Source organism: Mus caroli, unplaced genomic scaffold (assembly GCF_978045245.1).
Source record: "Mus caroli unplaced genomic scaffold, Mus_caroli_1 scaffold_6, whole genome shotgun sequence".
In the NCBI taxonomy this organism is placed as follows: domain Eukaryota; kingdom Metazoa; phylum Chordata; class Mammalia; order Rodentia; family Muridae; genus Mus; species Mus caroli.
This window is the reverse complement of record NW_028227261.1, coordinates 101,073,278-101,091,635: the sequence shown is the minus strand read 5'-3', so window position 1 is coordinate 101,091,635 and position 18,358 is coordinate 101,073,278. Positions and strand designations below refer to the sequence as shown.

Sequence of the window (18,358 nt, the reverse complement as noted above, 5' to 3'; positions counted from 1 at the left end):
GTGTTGTCTTCAGCAGAAAGGCCTTACCATCAGTTGGGTTTTTTTGTTTGTTTGTTTGTTTTTGTTTTTGTTTTTTTAGAGTAACTGTCTTAGGAGTTCCATTGCAGTGAAGAGACACCATGACCATGGCAACTCTTACAATACAAAAGCATGTAATTAGAGTTTCAGAGGCTTAGTCGATTATCATCAAGGTGGGAAGCATTCATTGTACAGGTAGACATGGTGCTGGAGAAGCTGAGAGTTCTACATCTAGATCCAAGGGCAGCAGGAGACTGGATTTTACACAAGTTAGAGCTTGAGTGTAGGATACCTCAAAGCCCACCCCCTCAGTGACATACTTCCTCCAACAAGGCCATACCTATTCCAACAAGTCCACACCTCCTAATAGTGCAATTCCCCATGAGCCAAGAATTCAAACACATGAGTCTATGGGGTCATACCTATTCAAACCACCACAATAACCCATAGCCTTGTCAATATTTGGGGCTCCAATTCTTCATTTTCCTGCCTCTCAAGTATTGGGGTTAAAGGCATATACCAATTTGCCCAGATATTACATAATTCCTCCTTACTTTTAGTCTCTCCAAACCTTCCCATATTACCTCCCCTCCCCTTGTTCCCTTTCAAATTCTCAATTTTCAAATAATTCCAGGAAGAGCAAGATTTAGCAACCAACTTAGGCTACATAGTGAATTCATAGTTAACCTGAGCTACCTAGTAATAGATAGATAGATAGATAGATAGATAGATAGATAGATAGATAGATAGATAGACAGACAGGCAGACATTATTCTACAAAACCTTCTCAGGCAGCTAATTATTAGATAGAGACCTGGACTTTGAGTGTCAGTCAAAAGTTGGTCTGCATTCCAGCAGAACTGGTACCTTAGGAGTGTGTGTGTTCTCATTCATCCTTGGGAAGAACTAGACTATGTTAGAAATTTTTTCATGTTTAAGGATATGGGAAAGATAACATCCAAGTGTCATCAAATCACAATCAGATGATATAGTATTTTTAAGGGTGGTATATGGCTTTTTAATTAGTTTAAATATAAAGAAGGCGATCTGTACGTGATATAGTTTCCTGGATAGGCTCTGGGACTAGAAAGGGATATTAGGAAAATGAATGGGTCTGAATAAAGTATGCTGTGCAGTTAGTAGCTATCTCTCAGTGCTGGCTCAGGAGTTGTGACAAATGTGCCACAGAGTTCTGAGATGTGACAATGGAGAGATTAGGTGACAAGTAATGAGAATACTTCATTACTTTTATGAATTTTAAAAAATATATTCTTAAAACTTCTAAAATAAAAGTTTAAACTTAAAATATTAGTAAAATAGTCTTTTCTCAATCTTAGACAAATCACAGGTTTAGCTAAGCCTACTGTCTGTGCTCTGTGACCTTAACTAAACACCATCAGTATTGGATGTCAGTCTAATTATAGGAAGCGTTACTCTCAGCAGTAGGAAAAGATCAGGAACATTGAAGCTGTGCGTCCCAACCTAGAAGACCACGAGCATGGGACCCATGAACAGAAAGCTTAGAGGAGGTGCTGGAGGACACAAGGAGCCCTGCAGTTTCTTGGGAGAGTAACTGGGGTTGTAGAAGCAGTGCTCCAGGTGTTATTTGATTTTTCATTTGCTAAAAACATTGAAAGTGGGAAGACATCTGAGATGGACGCATGAGCAAAAAGGCAGCCACCAGAATGGGACACTGCCATCTCCAGACTGCAACCCCCAAGTGAATCAGTGATGTTGTTGGTGGTGCTTCCCGCTGCCTGGGTCAGGACCTGGTGAGAAGCAGAGCCTAGCTAGCATAGAGATGTAGAGAGGCCAGTGCATCTGGGGATCTTAGACGCCGTTAAATGGCTGTATCTTAGAGCTATTTTCTGTCTTCTTGATCCAAGTCTAATCTCCCTGCATGTTGAGGTCAGGACTAACTTCTCACTTCCGCTTGTCCTCCCTTAACCCTGAACTTGCATAAGAGTCAAGCTGAGTCCACAATTCTCAATTAGGTCTCCTTCATTGATTTGTCCTAATGGATTTTTAAGACTTTTTTCCTCCAGCACTATGGATAGAACCCCATTTCTTGAATATGCTAGGCCAGCATTCCACCAGAATCACATGCCCAACCCTAAGTACTGCCAGAAATTATCTCAAACTTGTAGAGTGAGACTAAGAATAAGAATGAGACACAGAACACCATGTTTCCCAATGTCACTTACTGTGCCTTCTGCGAACCATTTCTCCACCCGCAGGATCGCTCTTTACCCACATATATATATACATATATATATATACATATACATATACATATATGTATGTATGTATATGTACACCCTCATACACACACTACAGATATACACACTCACCACATAGACAATGCACATACACCATACAACACACACAACACAACACATACACCCCCTTCACACACACATCACAGTCAATACACTCAAAACATCACATACACCACAACATGTATAAACCACACACACACACTCCACTTTTTGCATCTGTTTTCTGAATATCTTGTGCACACCGCTAGGCCCGCCCATCCCCCATCCTTCAATGAGTATTCCCTAAGGAGAAGGTCATTCTTTTCGGCACGGTTGGTGGGTTTCCTCTTTTCAGCGCATTTACTCATTCCCTGTCTGACGGACTCCGGTGAACTGTGGTCACACTCATTTTTTTGGTCTGGACTGCTCCTCTGCTAGTTGATTTCCAGGCTTGAAAAGGCCACATGTTTATTTGAGATTCAGGTTTGAGTCTTTGAGGGCACCATAAACCCAGGTTTGTCAGTTTAGCTTTGAGTTTAACTCAGATTTCTCTCAGTTCTGCTTTCCTCAGGGAAATATAAGCACAAAGGTTAAGGAGTTTGCTCATAGATCACAGCTGATAAAGGGGTACAAGTAGAATTTGAACCCAGGCTGCTGCAGTCATTAATTTTATTTACTGTTTCCTATGTGATTATATTCAGCCTCTTTAATATTTCACAACATCTAAGGATTCTCCCACATTATTTATCTTGGATTGTTGGTTGCTTCTTCTTGTGTTTCCTTCTTTAAATAGAGAAATGCTCATAAACACTCATTTTCTTGATGTGTTTACTTTCCAGCTCAGGAAAAGGTGACTCGTCTCTGCAGATTGGAAGGATGGACTCAAAGGAGGCTGTTTGCACAAGGCTCTCCACTCACCAGCTGTTGAGTCTATGCGGAAGACAGGATCTTATTACTTCAATGGCAGCAGCGATCAAGAAAGTTCTCCAACCTTGAACATCCAAATGGATTGACTACAGTGGGGGCAGCTAATTAATGATTAATCAGAAGCATTTGATAATAATCTGCCTTGCAGCCACGCCTTCAAACTTCATTGTTGCTTTCTCTTCTGGCCTTGTAATGTTTGAGACAAGCCCTGCTTCTCAGCTAGTGAGCATCAGCCCAAAGTCAGAACTCACAGGGGAATTCTCTGCATTCATCCCGGGTCTGTCCTCTCTGACTCTGCTATGTACAGAGTCCATGTGGGCTGATAACTATTACTAGGGGCCTGCTGCATGCTACACATTAGGATGGGTGCCCGACATAATACTGAATCCTCACGAAGCTTTGTCAAGTTTGTAGGTATCATTGACGTTTTGATGATGAGGAAATGAGATGCTCAGAGAGAGAGAGAGAGAGAGAGAGATCATGTGTTGTGGGTCAGATCACACAGTCGATAGGATCAGTATTTCAATTCCAGAGCCCCTCCACTCTAACGCCATGCTTTGCTTATTATTGCTACAGAGATAACTGCCCTGTAGTATCCCTATGGATATCACTCCCAGTCTCAAATTGGGCTGGGTATGGCGGTGTATGTGCATGGAAAGCATCTTGGGGAGGGTTGTAGAAGCACAAAAGAATCACAGAATTATTTTCTAAGCAAAATAACACTGTTTATGGCCCATGGATCATAGCTTCCTGTCCCCACCTATTTTTGTAAATAAAGTTTTATGGGAACACAACCACATCCATTATGCATTGTTCGTGACTCCTTTCTTTCTGTAATGGCACAATGACATCATTTTATCAAAGACTGTATAATCCCCAGTGCCTCAAATATTGATGATATGGCCCTTACAGGAAAGTCTGGGGCCCTGACCTAGATGACTCTGGAAGGAAGCCCACAGTTTTCATCAGGATGAATTTATTACATTTTCCCTTGACTGAAAACGGAAAACTTGCTAATACCTGTATAATCACTGTTCTGATCATGATGGTATGTGGGTAGACAAAGTAGTGAAGGGCAGGGACTGTACGGATGTACTGTTATAACTAGTGAAAGATAGGCAGGGGACAGGGGGGTGAGAACCCCGGTAAACTCCTCATCCGATAATCCTCTCACTCATGAACTTCCTTTTCCTCTTGCCAAAGTAGGTCCTGCAATAATGATTTACAGGCTTCCAAGTGGTTTCCCACGTACAGCATTCTTCAGTCTCCCGACATCCTGACTTGGAATTCAGAAACAAAGACAATCTGATCTCTAGTCATTTCTCTTCCCATCTCCCTTTGTTTCTAAACCTTGAGGAAGCTGTGCTAAATTTGAATATATATCTCAAAGCTAACTTAAGTAGTTCTGACTCACAGCTAGGAGCAGAGGGAGCAGGAGGAGGTGGGAGGGGATAGGGTGTTATCGGAGGGGAAACCAGGAAAGGGGATAATATTCGAAATGTAAGTAAAGAAAATATCTAAATAAATAAATAAATAAATAAATAAATAAGGGCTGGAGAGATGGCTCAGTGGTTAAGAACACCGTCTGCTCTTCTGAAGGTCCTGAGTTCAAATCCCAGCAACCACATGGTGGCTCACAACCACCTGTAATGAGATCTGACATCCTCTTCTTGTGTATCTGAACAGAGCTACAGTGTACTTAGATATAATAATAAATAAATCTTAAAAAAGAGAAAGCAGAAAAAGAAACTACATAATACTTGTGAACTTTGGTGTTAGTCTGTTCAGGCTGCTATAACAAAATACTGTAAACAACAGAACCAGTTTTCCCAGTTTGTAACACTATGAAATACAAGGTCAACGAGCTGGCCGCTGTCTGGTCGAGCTTCAGTGTCTGGTTGAGAACTGTTTTCTGGTTCAGACAGCCACCTTCTCATACATCCTCATATATTAGAAAAAAAAAAAAGAGTCTCTCTGACTCCTCTCCTCTTCTCCCTCTCCCCCTCCCCTCCCCTCCCCTCCCCTCCTCTCCTTTTTCCTTTTTTAATCTCATTCATAAGAGCCCTTGCCTCTGGGACCTAGTCACAGACCAAAGGCTCCCACTCCTAATTTCATCACTTTGAGGAGAAGGATTTTTAACAAATGACTTTGAGGCAGCACATACGCATTCAGCCTATGACAGTGTGATGCTTCCTAGCGGGTTTGGCTTTCATATGTGATACCATGTATCCTGAGCCAAAAGAAACAGATGTATTAATTTCTTTTCTACAGATGGTATTCTATTAATTTAGAAAAATCCAGGTAATTTAAAATTATATCAAATGTGCTTTCTTTCACATGGATATGCATTTTTCACAGAGATAAGTTTTCATAGCTGCAGAATATTCCACCTCCTATATATTCTAAAGTTTTCCTAACCTTTCCCCACTGTTGGGACATAAAAAGGTTCTACCTCTCTAGTCCCTGATTCATGTCCTACATCTTTTTCTTGGCATCACTTTTTCCACCATTTCCTATTGTGCCCATACTGTGTCTGTGGCTCAGACAGGATCTTTTCATCCCTTCCTGTCTGCTGATAGGTCATGGTGTACCACATACACTATAATTTCAAATCAAAGATTATTCTTCCCTGACACATGTCTCACCTTCCAAGCCTCTCTCACTCCAGAAGAGGGCATCGGATCCCATTACAGATGGTTGTGAGCCACCATGTGGTTTCTAGGAATTGAACTCGGGACCTCTGGAAGAGTAGTCAGTGCTCTTAACCGCTGAGCCATCTCTCCAGCCCTTACTTTTCCAATTCAATTGTTCTGTCATGGAAAAGTACACATTGACCTTTGGAATGAGAAAGGCATTTCAGGAAGGGCTGACACAGTACCCTCCTAACCTGACAGTCACAGCCCTGCAGTATCAAAGGACTCAGAACCATTATCCTCTGAGGCTGTACTTAGGAAAATGGCTTATTTTAGGACATAGTAATATGTAGGTATTATGTAACATGTACTATGTATTTTCTATGCATTAAGCATTATTCTAAACACTTCCTACTGAGGGGATGCTGGAGGTATAGAGAGGATATGTGCGTGTGTCCTGGCCACACAGCTGGTGCTTGCAAGCTGGAATTTGTTTCCAGTTGTGGGGCACTGGAGTCTGGGTGATGAACCTGTACGTACCATCAGTTACACACTGTGACACTGTATGTCCCTAGGCTCTCCCTGGCTCATGCCTTTTCAGAGTTTCTGCAGAGGGAGAAGAAAGCTGTTACTTACAGCAGTGAGCTTTCCCTTTGTTGCTGGGGAGGCTTGGCTGGGGGCCAGCATCCTGGGGAGATTTCCTTTCATGAAGAGATGGATGGGAAGAGAATTGACTTTGTCCACAGTCATTCCCTGAACAGGAGTGCAGAAGCATTTCCAGGGCCAGGCGTGTGCACTGGAAACTCTTGTGCCTGCCAGGCTTTATCCCCAGTACCTAGTGTAAAGTACGCCGGCGTGCATTGTAACACAGAAACATCTAAATAGAGCTTTTAAGAAAGTAATCTCTGTTGTAGGAGTTAAGAGAGGCTCTTGGACTGGGGTGGGGGTGTGGTGGGGCAAAGGAAAAGAACTCCAGAAGACTTTCTGAAGGTAAGTGCAGTTACAGAGTGGAGTCAGAGAGGGGACTGATGATGAATGATGGCACTCAGGGAGCCCAAAGACACTATGTCTACCAGGCACACTTCCAGTGCCCAGTCCCCCATCCCCCGGGGACAGCTTTGCTAAGCAGATGCTGGATATTGGCTTCTGCTTGGATATTGGCACTGGTAAAAATCTCCTCACTAATAATCTATTCTAGATCTCTGTGACTCTTTTATTATGTATTGATTTCTTTTGCAATTTTATACATATATAACATGTATTGATTATCCATCTCCAAATACCCCTCACATCCTCCACAGGCACCCTCTACATGTGTCTCTCCCACTGTGGTGTGTGTGTGTGTGTGCTTTAAATAACCCATTAAGTTCAATTATTGATGTCTGCATGTACATGACAACATACCAGAGGCCACTCCCCTGAGGAAACATACTCCTCTCTCAGCAACCATCAGTTTCCACTAGCTCCTCAGCTAGGAGTGTAGCCTCATGAGCCCCTGTCCAGTCAGTGCTGGAGTCATTGGCTAGCTTGATCTTGTGCAAGTAAGTAGCTGCGTGAGTTCATGAGGGCTACAGCCATCTTGTGTTCAGAAGAAACAACTCTGGCTCTCCCATCCTTTCCATGCCTCTTCCATGATGTTCCTTGGGCTTTGGGACAAGAGCACGTCTGTGTGTGTGTGTGTGTGTGTGTGTGTGTGTGTGTGTGTGATATGCATGTCCCACGTAGGGCTGAGTCCTTAGCAGTCCCTTACTCTCAGCACTCTGACTAGTTATAACTCTCTGAATTGACTGCTGCCCCTGCACAAAGGAGTGTCTTTGGCTGAGGCTGAGAGCATCGCCAATCTGTGGGTAAACACACAAATCACTAGAAGACAGTTTGACAACATACCTGGTTAGCAAAACAAAAGTAGTAGGTTGTTCCATAGGGCAGCAGCTCTCAGCCTGTGAGTTATGGCCTCTTTGGGGGTTGAACCACTGGAAGTTTGGCCATGAAAAGGGATGGACATTTTCACAGGGGTTGCCGAAAACTGTAGGAAAACACAGATATTTACATTACAATTCATAACAGTAGCAGAATTACAGTTGGGAAATAGCAATAAAAATAATCTTATGGTTGGGGTCCCCACAACATGAAGAACTGTATTAAAGGGTCTCAGCATTAGGAAGGTTGAGACCAGCTGCTCTATGGCCTATCATCTCTCCAGCCATTGGCTTTACCAGGTGTATACTATCAGGTATACACCTTCTGTGGAACGGGTCTCAAATCCAGTCAGCAATTATCTGTAGACTCTGCAGACATTTGGAAAGGAAACCTGTCTTCTATGGTTTCCAGCAGTGGGAGTGGATTCTACCTGTGGGATACTAGAGAACATGACATCTTTTTCTGTGTACTCACCCCAAGGAGACAGAAGTCAGTGACTGTACCCATGCCATGTGTCCGATTAGGCTGTGAGCTGGTGCTTGCATTGTGCTTCTCGCACTTCTTTGGTTCTCCACCATTCAGGTTTATGCTTGCTGCTTTCCTATGAGCCTTAGGGCTCTCTAAGTGTGAGATAGGCTACCACACTGCTCTGTCTGTCCACCAGCCTCCTCCAGGGCATAGCCAACCTCTCCTTTGTAGGAGCTGCTGTCGGATACTGAGTGCCTAGGCTTGCAGGGCTTTGGGGGGCGGGGGTGAATCTGGATTTTCATTAGAAGGAAGCAGGAAGCACCAAATTAGGTGTCTATGGATGAGAAGTGAGACTAAGCACAGGTGCTGTTGTGGATGTTTATCACGTGTCAGACACAGCTAATCACCTGACCGGACTTGTTCCACTTAATCCACTCATCAGCTGGAGCTGGTGCCATGAGCCCTGTTTCACAGCTGAAGAAACAGAGGCTCGGAGAGGCTTGTCTTACCAGGCTGGGTTGGAAAAGTGAAAACCTGGGTCACGTTTAATCAGGGAGTGATGGGTGAACGTTTGGGGCTTTGACAAAGGGCTGCACCTGATCGGTGATGGGTATCAGGGAAACACAGGGATCGCACAGAACAGGGGAGTTGGAATGGGAACAGGTTTACTAAGGCTCCAAGACTCAAGTGGAGAAAAAACTATGCAAGAGTAGCCTTGAAGGACTTGCTGTGTAGAAGTGTAGTGATCATAGCAGCCACTGCTCATTACAGGCCCACTAAGCCAGACGTTTTCCTATACACAGTCTCCTTTAATCCTCACTAAATGCAAAAGGCAAAGTACGTTCCCTAGGCCATGCCGTAGGAAATGAAGCCACAGAGAAGCTAAGAGCTTACTGATAGCTATAGAGCTGACCAGCAGCGGTATCAGGATTCAAGTATAGCCAGCTGATGGTGCCTGTAGACCCAACTGGCCTGATCCTCAAAGGGGAAGTTGTCAGATACATGGAGAGGAACAGAACTTCCTCTCCCAGAACTCCTCAGGGAGCTCAGGCCTGCGTGGAGTACCTAACATCTCTCAGAGAGGACAAAGAACCTAGTTTGGCGTGGGGCAGTTTTGCTAGATGTTAGCGGTGTCATTCACGAGGTGATCCTGCCTTGGGGTTTCATCAGAAAGCAAGCAGACTGACGACATGAGCATCTCAGAACCACAAGCTCACATTTGGAAACAATGTATATCGTTACTCCTTGCTGTCCCTTTCCCTTTAACGTGTGTGTGTATCATGTCTGTGTGCAACAGGTATACACAGGTCCAACAGGCACATGTGCATCTGTGTACCACGCGTGTGGGCATCCTGTTTAATTGCTTTCCACTGAAAACTTGAGGCATGATCACTAACTCTGCGGCATGCTGAGTAGGTTGGGCTGGCAGGCCTGGGAGTGCCTGGTATCCTTTTCTCTCTACCTCCCTGGCATTGGGATTTGCAGGCATGCCACCACACCCGACAGTGCTAGGTATCAAGCTTCTGTCCTCATGCTTGGGTGACAGGCATTCTACCAACAAAGCTATCTCTCTAGCCCCTTTGTTTTCTTCTCTTAGGACTTTTTAATTTTTATTTTATATGTGCAAGGGTTTTGCCCGCTTGTATGTTTGCGTACATGATTGCCTGGTGTCCTTAGGCGTCAGGGAGGGGCAATGGATTGCCTAGAAATGGGAGTTACAGTCCTGAGCTGCCATGTGGATGCTGGGAACTGAGCCGAGGTCCTCTGGAAGAACAGCCAATGCTCATAACTGCTGAGCCATCTCTCCAGATTCCCTTGCCTGCCCCCCTCCCCTTTTAAAGAGCAGTTTCTTCCTCTTAATGGTTCCCAAGGGTTAGCGACATTAGTACCATCTGGAGGGTTCCTGGAGCCGACCCTGGAGTTTCTGTTTTGTTGGTTCTGAGGAAAAGGCTTGAGGACTTGCGTTTCTAAGAAGGTATCAGATGATGCTGATGCAGTCAGGCCTGAGGTCAAGATTTAAGAATAACTCCTTTAAAATAACGTTACTTTAAAAGCATTTCCTAACCTGATTTGGTATGCCAAGATAAGTACATGAAAGGTAAGGGCTTGCCTCTAGTCCAAAGGCTTAGTGGGTGGGTTTGCAGCCTAACTGCCTGGCTTGCTGAGGGAGTGTAGTGAGAGAACTTTGATGGCTGGAGGGGACACAAATCACAGCCCAAAAGGAACTGGCTGCTGAGAACGAGGTTAGCAAATGGTCATGGGTGAGCTGTCCTAGGAAGCCAGACATCAAACCAGAGCCAGAGATCTGCTGGGGGGCAGAAGTCAAATGGGGTACAGCTGTTGTCAAAATCCACAGGCTGTTTGGCTGGCCTGAAAGGAAAGAACTACAGAGACTGGGGCAAGGAGCCAGAAATGAGCTCCCAGGGTGTGGCTCTGTGACAGTCTGGTGATCACATTGCAGGGCGACTGTGTCTCCCAAACCCACTTTCTTGACCTTGTGGTGGTGTCTGTCACTCAAACTGTGCCCAGGAGCTTCCCTCTGGTGGAAGTGAGGTGAAATTTTGGAGATGAGACCAAATGTTCTTTCCTTCCTTTCATGATGGGTCCACGGTGTCAATCAAGGGTGGCGATGTCCTCTCCCCTGCAGACTGAATTTCTCAGCCATAGAAAATGACTCCACTTCAGCACTGAGATCAGCCCTCCAAGCCACCAGCCCTGGGTCAGTGGTTGGACACCTGGCTCTGTCATATCTCCCCCATGTAATTGAGGGGGCTTGGCTAGTAGAGTCCCTTCCCTTGATATCAAGAACTGGCTCCTCTGAAGGACTGCATGCCAGCCTCCTTTCAGCTGGCAGAAGTGAAGCTGGGCATTCCTCTCCTAAGTCCCAGGCCTGTGAGCATTGTCTGCTTCGCCTGATCTAAACCGTGGTTTCCTTTTGTGTCTTTTATCATATTCCTTGCATTTCTGTTCAGGTAAGAAAGGGTTGTATGGTGGTGGTGCACTCCTTTAATCCCAGCACTCAAGAGGCAGAGGCAGGAGAATCTCTGTGAGTTTGAAGCCAGACTGGTCTACAAAGCAAGTTCCAGAACAGCCAGGACTATACACCCTGTCTCCAGAAAAAAATAAAGCAAGCAAGCAAACAAATAAACAAAAAAGGTCTATTGGGTGCACAGTGTGTGGTCTGCTCTTTGCTAAGGTCAGAATACAGGTGTGGTAAAAAAGGTTTGATCTAAAGAAACCACAGTGTAGTTGGACTCTAGTGGAAACATAAAACATTCAAGTGTAAATATGATTCATTTAAAACAGCTCCTGCCTCTTCAAGGTCTTGATTCTTAACTGTCCTTCTAACGAGATATTCTTCCTCAAACCCTTTCATATAACCCTTACCCAGGTCATTCCTCAGTAATGTCAGGAAATTGCTCCCTACCTCTTCGGAGTCTATTAACTCTGTGCAATTTATTTGTTTACTTTATTTCTTCCATTTACCTCATGCATTTCCTCCTTTGTTAATTTTTTCATGTGTGTGTGCTTTGGTCGAGGATATTACAATGTGTGGGCACACAAGTGGGGGCACCTGTGTGCTGGTGTGTGTCTGTGGTCACTTGGCTTTTCTGTGGGTAACACGTTCTGGGTATACAGACTCTGGTACTCGTGTCTGCCCCCTGATCTATCTCCCTCCTCCCTGATTTCTCCTCTTACAAACTTTTCTTCTAACAGCCTCATGGATTTGTATTGTCCTTTCCCACCTTAGATTGTAAGCTCTTTGAGAATCAGGCCTTTTCACTGAGGATTTGTGTAGAAGGGCAGAACCGGTTCCTAACGGTCATTCATACTCGTTTCCCTTTTATTCCATTAGGATGTGAACACCCAGAAGAATTTTTCTTGAGTCACCTAAATGGAGATGAAGCCTGCCTCTCTGGAGAACCTTTTCAAGTCTTCTCCCCAAGTTTTCTGGTCTGCAACTGCCAGCTCCACCCGTCCTGAGCAGATTCTAATTTGCTGCCCCACTCTCATGCTCTGGGGAGTTCAAACACAGGATTTAAGCTGTACAGTCCTCTGCGAGGTCTGCATTCATTCTATTTCATAGATGACACAGGATCAGGGAGAAAGACTTGCTCACAAGGTAGCAAGGTACTACAACAAGGTTGACCAGGCAACAAAGCCCATGTGGTCCCATACCCACGTATCTGTATCTTTCTACCCCTTGTCCCAGAGCCCTTTAAGCTTTCCACCACGCTCCCTGAAGACCCTTCCCCACGTTTCCGCGGCCTCTCCATCCTAGCGTGTTTATTCCAGTGGGATCACTGGGCCTGGCCTACCAAGGCTAAGTGGAGAGATGCTGCAGGTGAGGGATGCGTCCCGGACAGAGCTAGCTCACAGGCTCTCCGCACGACCTGGCTGCTGGGTGCCCAAGGGCTCATTGCAAGGCCCGCAGCGATGGCACAGGAAAAAGGATGCAAGGAAAGAAGCAGCTGCAGAAGGAAGACGCAGGCGGACAGGCAGCGTTCCATCCTCTCCGCCTGTGCGGGTGTCGGCGCACGCATGCGCATGCGTGGCGCGCTCGAACCCCACCCTCCCGCGGGCCGCCCTTTCACCCTGGCAACCGCGGCTCAGCAGCAGCGCGCGCGCGGGTAGGGCGCGGACGGGCGGGATCTCTGCGGGACAGGACAACGCTGACGGCGGCAGAGGTAGCGGGTCTCTAAGGCTCCTCCGGCTTCTCACTCAGCTCCGGTGACAGGTTCGGCCCGGAGGGCTTAGTCCCTAGCCATGGACTCGCAGAAAGTAAGCGGGGGGCGCAGCGCCCGGCCGAGAGGGTGGGCGGGGCGCGCGGGGCTGGGCGCGGAGGACGAGGCCGGGCCTGGGACCCACCCGACCCGACCCGACCCGACCCGATCCGATGGGACCTGAGCGCCAGCAGGGAGCGATGGCCGCGCCCGGGACCCCGGACGACCTCTGTCCTGCTCTTGGCTCCGGGAAGGGACTGCGGGGAGGAAACCGCGAGCCGCACCCGGGTCTCTGCCGCCCTTTGCGGGCGCTAGGCCCCTTTCTTCCCGCTGCCCGCGGCGTGCTCCGAGGGTGGGTCCCTTCTCGGTTGGAGTGAGGACCAAGGCTCGGCCTCGCGTGGGGGGGATCCCCGCCCGCGCGGAAGCTGGTGTCTCTTTTCTTCCACCGTGTCTTAAGCACGGTTTCTGCTCTGTAGGTCCGGGGACAGAATCTCCTTTGTACATCTGCCCACTGCCTTGCTAGTGGTTTATTTATAAGCAGATCTCAGTGTTTGCCTAATTGAGGAAAAAGGCAGTTGTCAGGGCCGCTGCCCCACCCTCGTCCTTCAGTTGGTGAGGCTGGTCAGTTACCCAGTAGTCTTGTTTCGGAATGTTTAGTACTTTGAGAACAAGTTTAAGGAAAGAGCTACACAGTAGCCTTTTTTAATTAAGCAAATAGTGTACTGAATACAATTGCAACTGAATTTTTAATATTCAGTAGTAATTCCTGTATAAGTAAGCCACCTTGCTATCTTTGTTATGTTATAGTGTAATTGCAATACATTGCGGTATAGGAAAGAAAAACGCAAGTGTTATTAATAATGCATCAGGGAAAACAAGGGCATTTCTAAGAGGCCATTCTTTTTTATTATTGCATAGAAAGTGCCAGAAAGACTTATAGAAAAACTGCAATTCTTACCTGGATTTATCTTTCTGAGCTTGCCTTGAGACCCATTCATTTGGGTATATCCAATTATTATTTCCACAACTATACTATAATATCTTTTAAAGAGATTACTAGTATGTCTAAGAATGTGTATTTTGAGTGTGTATAAATTTAAAGCATTCTCTGTTAAGCTGATAAAACATTGCATGACTTATTAGAGGAAAGGCATCATGTGATATTTAAGTGGGCATTAGCAAAGGTCAAAAGGAAGAAGAGCAAGTGCCTGGAGAATCTGGAAAGATGAGTTTCAGGGTACAGTATGTTTGCTACCTGTATGCAGAGCACATTCATCTCTTTCATCTTCTGTTCTGTAGAAATAAGAAAAGAATATACTATTAGAAAGTCTGGATAAAATACTCCATTCAGAAAACAGTATTTTCAAGTTTATGAATAATTAGTACTAAAATAGTCGGTGCATGGTAAAATGCTAAAAGTGTTTCAGTGTAGATCATCTTATCAGGGGACACTGAGGAATCAAGTGTTTGATGTGAGTTCTATAAGGACAAACATGGTTTCAACCAGGTTTTTCTCATTTCAGACACTGTATTTGTGCACCCACAGGATGCCATCAGTAGTTTCCACAGAGGTAGTGAAGAGTTAGCTGTTCTTTTACTGGTGTTGATGTATATCATATTGGATAATTCTGAAAAGTCAACTTTTCAATATTAAAATTTTGTCGGAGGTATCAAGCAGTCTTCTAGCGAAGAGAGCTTGTGCTATGGCTTCCGATGGCTATCTAGGTCTAATGTTTGTAATTAGCACTCGTGCTGTCAACCTGAGCTTCATTTTCTTACGGTTTGCTGCAGAGTCAGTTACTAGCTACAAATAGTAACGAACTAATTGGGTATTCTTGTCTATTACCTAAGACAGTAGTGAACCTGTAGCATGAGATTTCCAGACTATTTCCTGTTGTAGAATGTTCACATTAAAATGGTAGCAGAAATGGTACCCAGGTCTATAAAGAAAGTAGCGACATGCTGTAAGTGGCAAAGAAGGCCTGGGGATTTGGGCTGTGAGTTATTAAGAGGAGCCAGCTCTCTGGTCATACTGTTTACGGGCCATCATAGCTTGGATAATTTGCCATGAGTCTCCATTTCTTCATCTATAAAATAGAATATCCACTGCAGTCTCTTTAAGAGTTACGAGGATTGTGTCCATTTCTGGAAAACAACCCAACAGAAATTATCTGTGAGCTCTTGTTAATCAAAGACACTCAACCTCAAAATCACGTTTCTCTTTTCAGAGCCACTCTGGACTTCCTTAAGGTGTGTTTTCTACTTGTTTATCTTTAAGAAATTATTTCAGTTGGTGGTGCCAAGGGACGGTTGTTAAGTCCTAATACAAAGAGGATTAAGAGTTGTGAGTCAGGCAATCTATGATAAAGACATTAACTGGGTGTCTCACAGAAGCGTGCTGCTGGCTGCTCAGCACATGGGTGCTGCTGGCTGCTCAGCACATGGGGTGGCTTCCCCAGCTGCTTTTTTTTCCCTTTTGTCTGTGGAAACGACTTCAGTGTTTTGTTAGCAACAAATGCTCTATTTCACTAGAGGAGGAAGACGAAGTTGCTGTGGGTGTGTAAGGCATACTGTAGGATACAGAAGCAGTATTATCTCCTAGAAATGGACAGAGGGATTTTGTTTATGTAGAGTTTCTGGGACACTTTTGTGAGCAGGATGTGTTATGGATAGGTGGCTTTGTTTGATCCCCAGACCTTTTGAATATGTCCTTAAGTAGTTCTAAGATAAAATCTGGAAGGTTTCTTTACCCAATGAAATAAATGTGCACATTCAGAGAAAACACTGAAACAAATAAGACAGCTGAGCCTCTTGGGTACTTCTTTTGAAGTTGGTAGTGCAAGGTAAATTTCCGTGCAGATCACTGGTATTCATTGGGCTTTCTGTTTCTAGGAAAGGTGCTTGTTACAGCAGTGGGGGTGAGAGGGTGGGCAGAGGAAGGATGCAGTTAGGAGCATGCTTTGTTAAATGCTTTCCCCATTGTTTTTCTGAGTGTTCTTCCTACCTGGGTAGGGACTCAAAGGTCTCCTTTATACTACAGGGTAAAGCTAGACTGGGGACATCTGCATTTGTCTTACCTATTTCCTCTTAAATCCTGATACTTGCTGTAGAGTTGAAAGACTCACTCCATATCCAATTGGGTATCCATAGCTATCCAATTGACCCATCCGTGTTCCTTAGTTACTTGCTTTCAATTTAAAAAAGAAAAAATTTCTCAAGGGAAGTGAAGAAGACTGGAAGTTGGGTGTTGTGCATACACTACCATGTCACACCACTTTACACTCTCACAGCAGAATTCTCTCATGGTTCACACAGTCACTCAGCTAGCAAGTGGCAGTCTGGATTCAAACCAGGTTGATTTTTTTGTTTTTGTTTTTTCCATATTCCACACTTTTTCATTACCTCTCTTCAGGCCTGTATTCTTGGCTTCTAAATACTAAAACAATTAAGGTAATTAAAATTTAAAATATTAGGTCCCAACAGTTAGGAGCTGGGGAGATGGCTCAGCAGTTAAGAGCCCTTCCTGCTCTTGCAAGAGGGCCAGAGTTTGATTCTACGACCCACATCGGGGGACTCACAAGCACCTGCATGCATGTGCACCTCCCCACACACATACACATAATTAAAAAGAAAATAGATCTTTTAAGACAAATAAAATGTTACTAGGGACAAACCCCAGTACAGTGGTCAGGTTTGTTGGTTTGTTTTAGACACTTGTCAAGTGTAGTGAAGTGTTGATACGTGGAATAGAGTACAAGTGAGAGGAAAGTCTGGCAAGCAGGTCAGGTAAGATCTCTGTCCTGCATCAGCATCTCCTCTTCCATTATTTCTTTCTCTTCTTGGAGAGAGGGGTGGGAATCTTACCTCTCTCAATAGATCTGTAGACCATGAAGTGCTACAGAAATGACCACCATGTGAGTGCCCATGCACTCTATACTCACATATTAGTACCTTTGTGTTTTTAATTGAACTTGGCAGTTTCTAAATATCAGTAATGAAGCAGGCTTTTCTTTTTTTTAAAGTTTTAACACAATGCCTCTTTGCAATGCTTGGCTGAATGTCAACAGGATTATTCATGCAGCAAGCACATACTTGATGTTGGCTGTAGTGGTGGATATTCCATACTTGGAAGCAGGTGGATTTGCCAGCGGCCTTCACTGTGTTCTCACCTCGGCTGATTTTCCCAGCCTCATTCAGATGTAATCACTGGTGTTTGTTGATTGGTAACAGTTTAAAGTTGGTATGTAATTATTTATTTTTTAAATATAACTTTTAGCATAGCCAGTCTATGTACCTTTGCTAGATTACAAATATAAATAATACAAGTTTTATTGCAGGAAATGTTAGTTATAAATACATTAGCAAAATCCCCTTTAATTCTGAACCTTGAAGATAACCACAGTCAACAATTGATTTGCTGATCACCTTTTATGCAAATAGAACCTTAAAGATTAGGCATCATACTACATGTACTTCTTTATAATTTGCCTTCATGTAATATATCATGAGCATTCTCCCAGTTTATCATCATTCTACAACACTTAATATCAAGTCAGCATAGTGCTTTCATAGGAATGTGATTCTTGAATACACTGGATAGCTATCCTTCTGTTAGATGTTTATGTTGGTCCCAGGTTTTAAGATACTAAATAATACTGAAAGAAGCATTCTTGGAGCTAAGTCCCTGCCTCCGTATGCCTTAGTAAACTACTTGGCATACATTGGAGAAAGGGAATGGCCAGTTTCTTAAACTTCTTGTGATGTATTGCTGCTCATTTGTCCTTCACAAGGGCTGTAGGGGTCAGTGCTACTATCCACAGTGTTTGAGCATCTCCAGCTAGGTCCTCCTTGTGCCTCCCTGGCCCCTGGTTTACTTGTTAGCTAAGTGGTTTGTTATTGTAGGTGGTGGGGTTTTTTGTTTTGTTTTGTTTGCCAGTAGGGGTGTTACTGCTCTACTCATGTGGCCATGGGGAGTGGGCGAGTACTTAGTTTATTGTCAGGCCTGCGATGGTGAATGCCCAAGGCTTGCTTATACAGGGCAATCAGACTCAGGGGCTTATAGCTCCAAACCTTGAAAACTAGAGCTTTATAGCCCCAGGCCTTAGACGCTAGAGCCACCTAGCCCAGTGTGGTCTGGTAAGAAGCTTACTGCCCCAGGGCTCCAATTGCCAGTGGCCCGACCAAGGTGAGAACAGCAGTCACCAGTAGTCAGGGACAGCCACTTTCACAGGTCTAGTGTTTTGGATGTTAGACTCCGTAGTGGCATGAGTTAGCTCTTGAGCTACTGGTGTCAAGGCCCTAGCCTTCAAGGTTTAGAGGCTCTTAGGCATGCCTAAGAGAATGGTGTTTGTGGTCTTTCTTTGTATTTCTGTCACCGGTTATCATCTACTACCTTTACTTCTGCCACTGC

The 18,358-nt window shown here is 44.7% G+C and overlaps 2 protein-coding genes across 7 annotated transcripts in view; both read left to right on the top strand.

Moving 5' to 3' along the window:
* The window catches only part of Slc44a1 (solute carrier family 44 member 1), a 182,246-nt gene extending 178,244 nt beyond the window's left edge, over positions 1 to 4,002 (top strand). Inside the window, exon 16 of the mRNA XM_021160117.2 lies at positions 3,116 to 4,002. Coding sequence (XP_021015776.1) covers positions 3,116 to 3,130 — 15 coding nt within the window. The 3' untranslated portion in view covers positions 3,131 to 4,002. The remainder of the gene's footprint in view (positions 1 to 3,115) is intronic.
* Positions 4,003 to 12,835: 8,833 nt separating this feature from the next.
* The window catches only part of Fsd1l (fibronectin type III and SPRY domain containing 1 like), a 67,235-nt gene continuing 61,712 nt past the window's right edge, over positions 12,836 to 18,358 (top strand). For all 6 annotated transcript variants that reach the window (XM_085839289.1, XM_029476077.2, XM_029476076.2 and 3 more), the window contains exon 1: positions 12,836 to 13,006. In XM_085839289.1, coding sequence (XP_085695415.1) covers positions 12,992 to 13,006 — 15 coding nt within the window. In that variant the 5' untranslated portion in view covers positions 12,836 to 12,991. The remainder of the gene's footprint in view (positions 13,007 to 18,358) is intronic.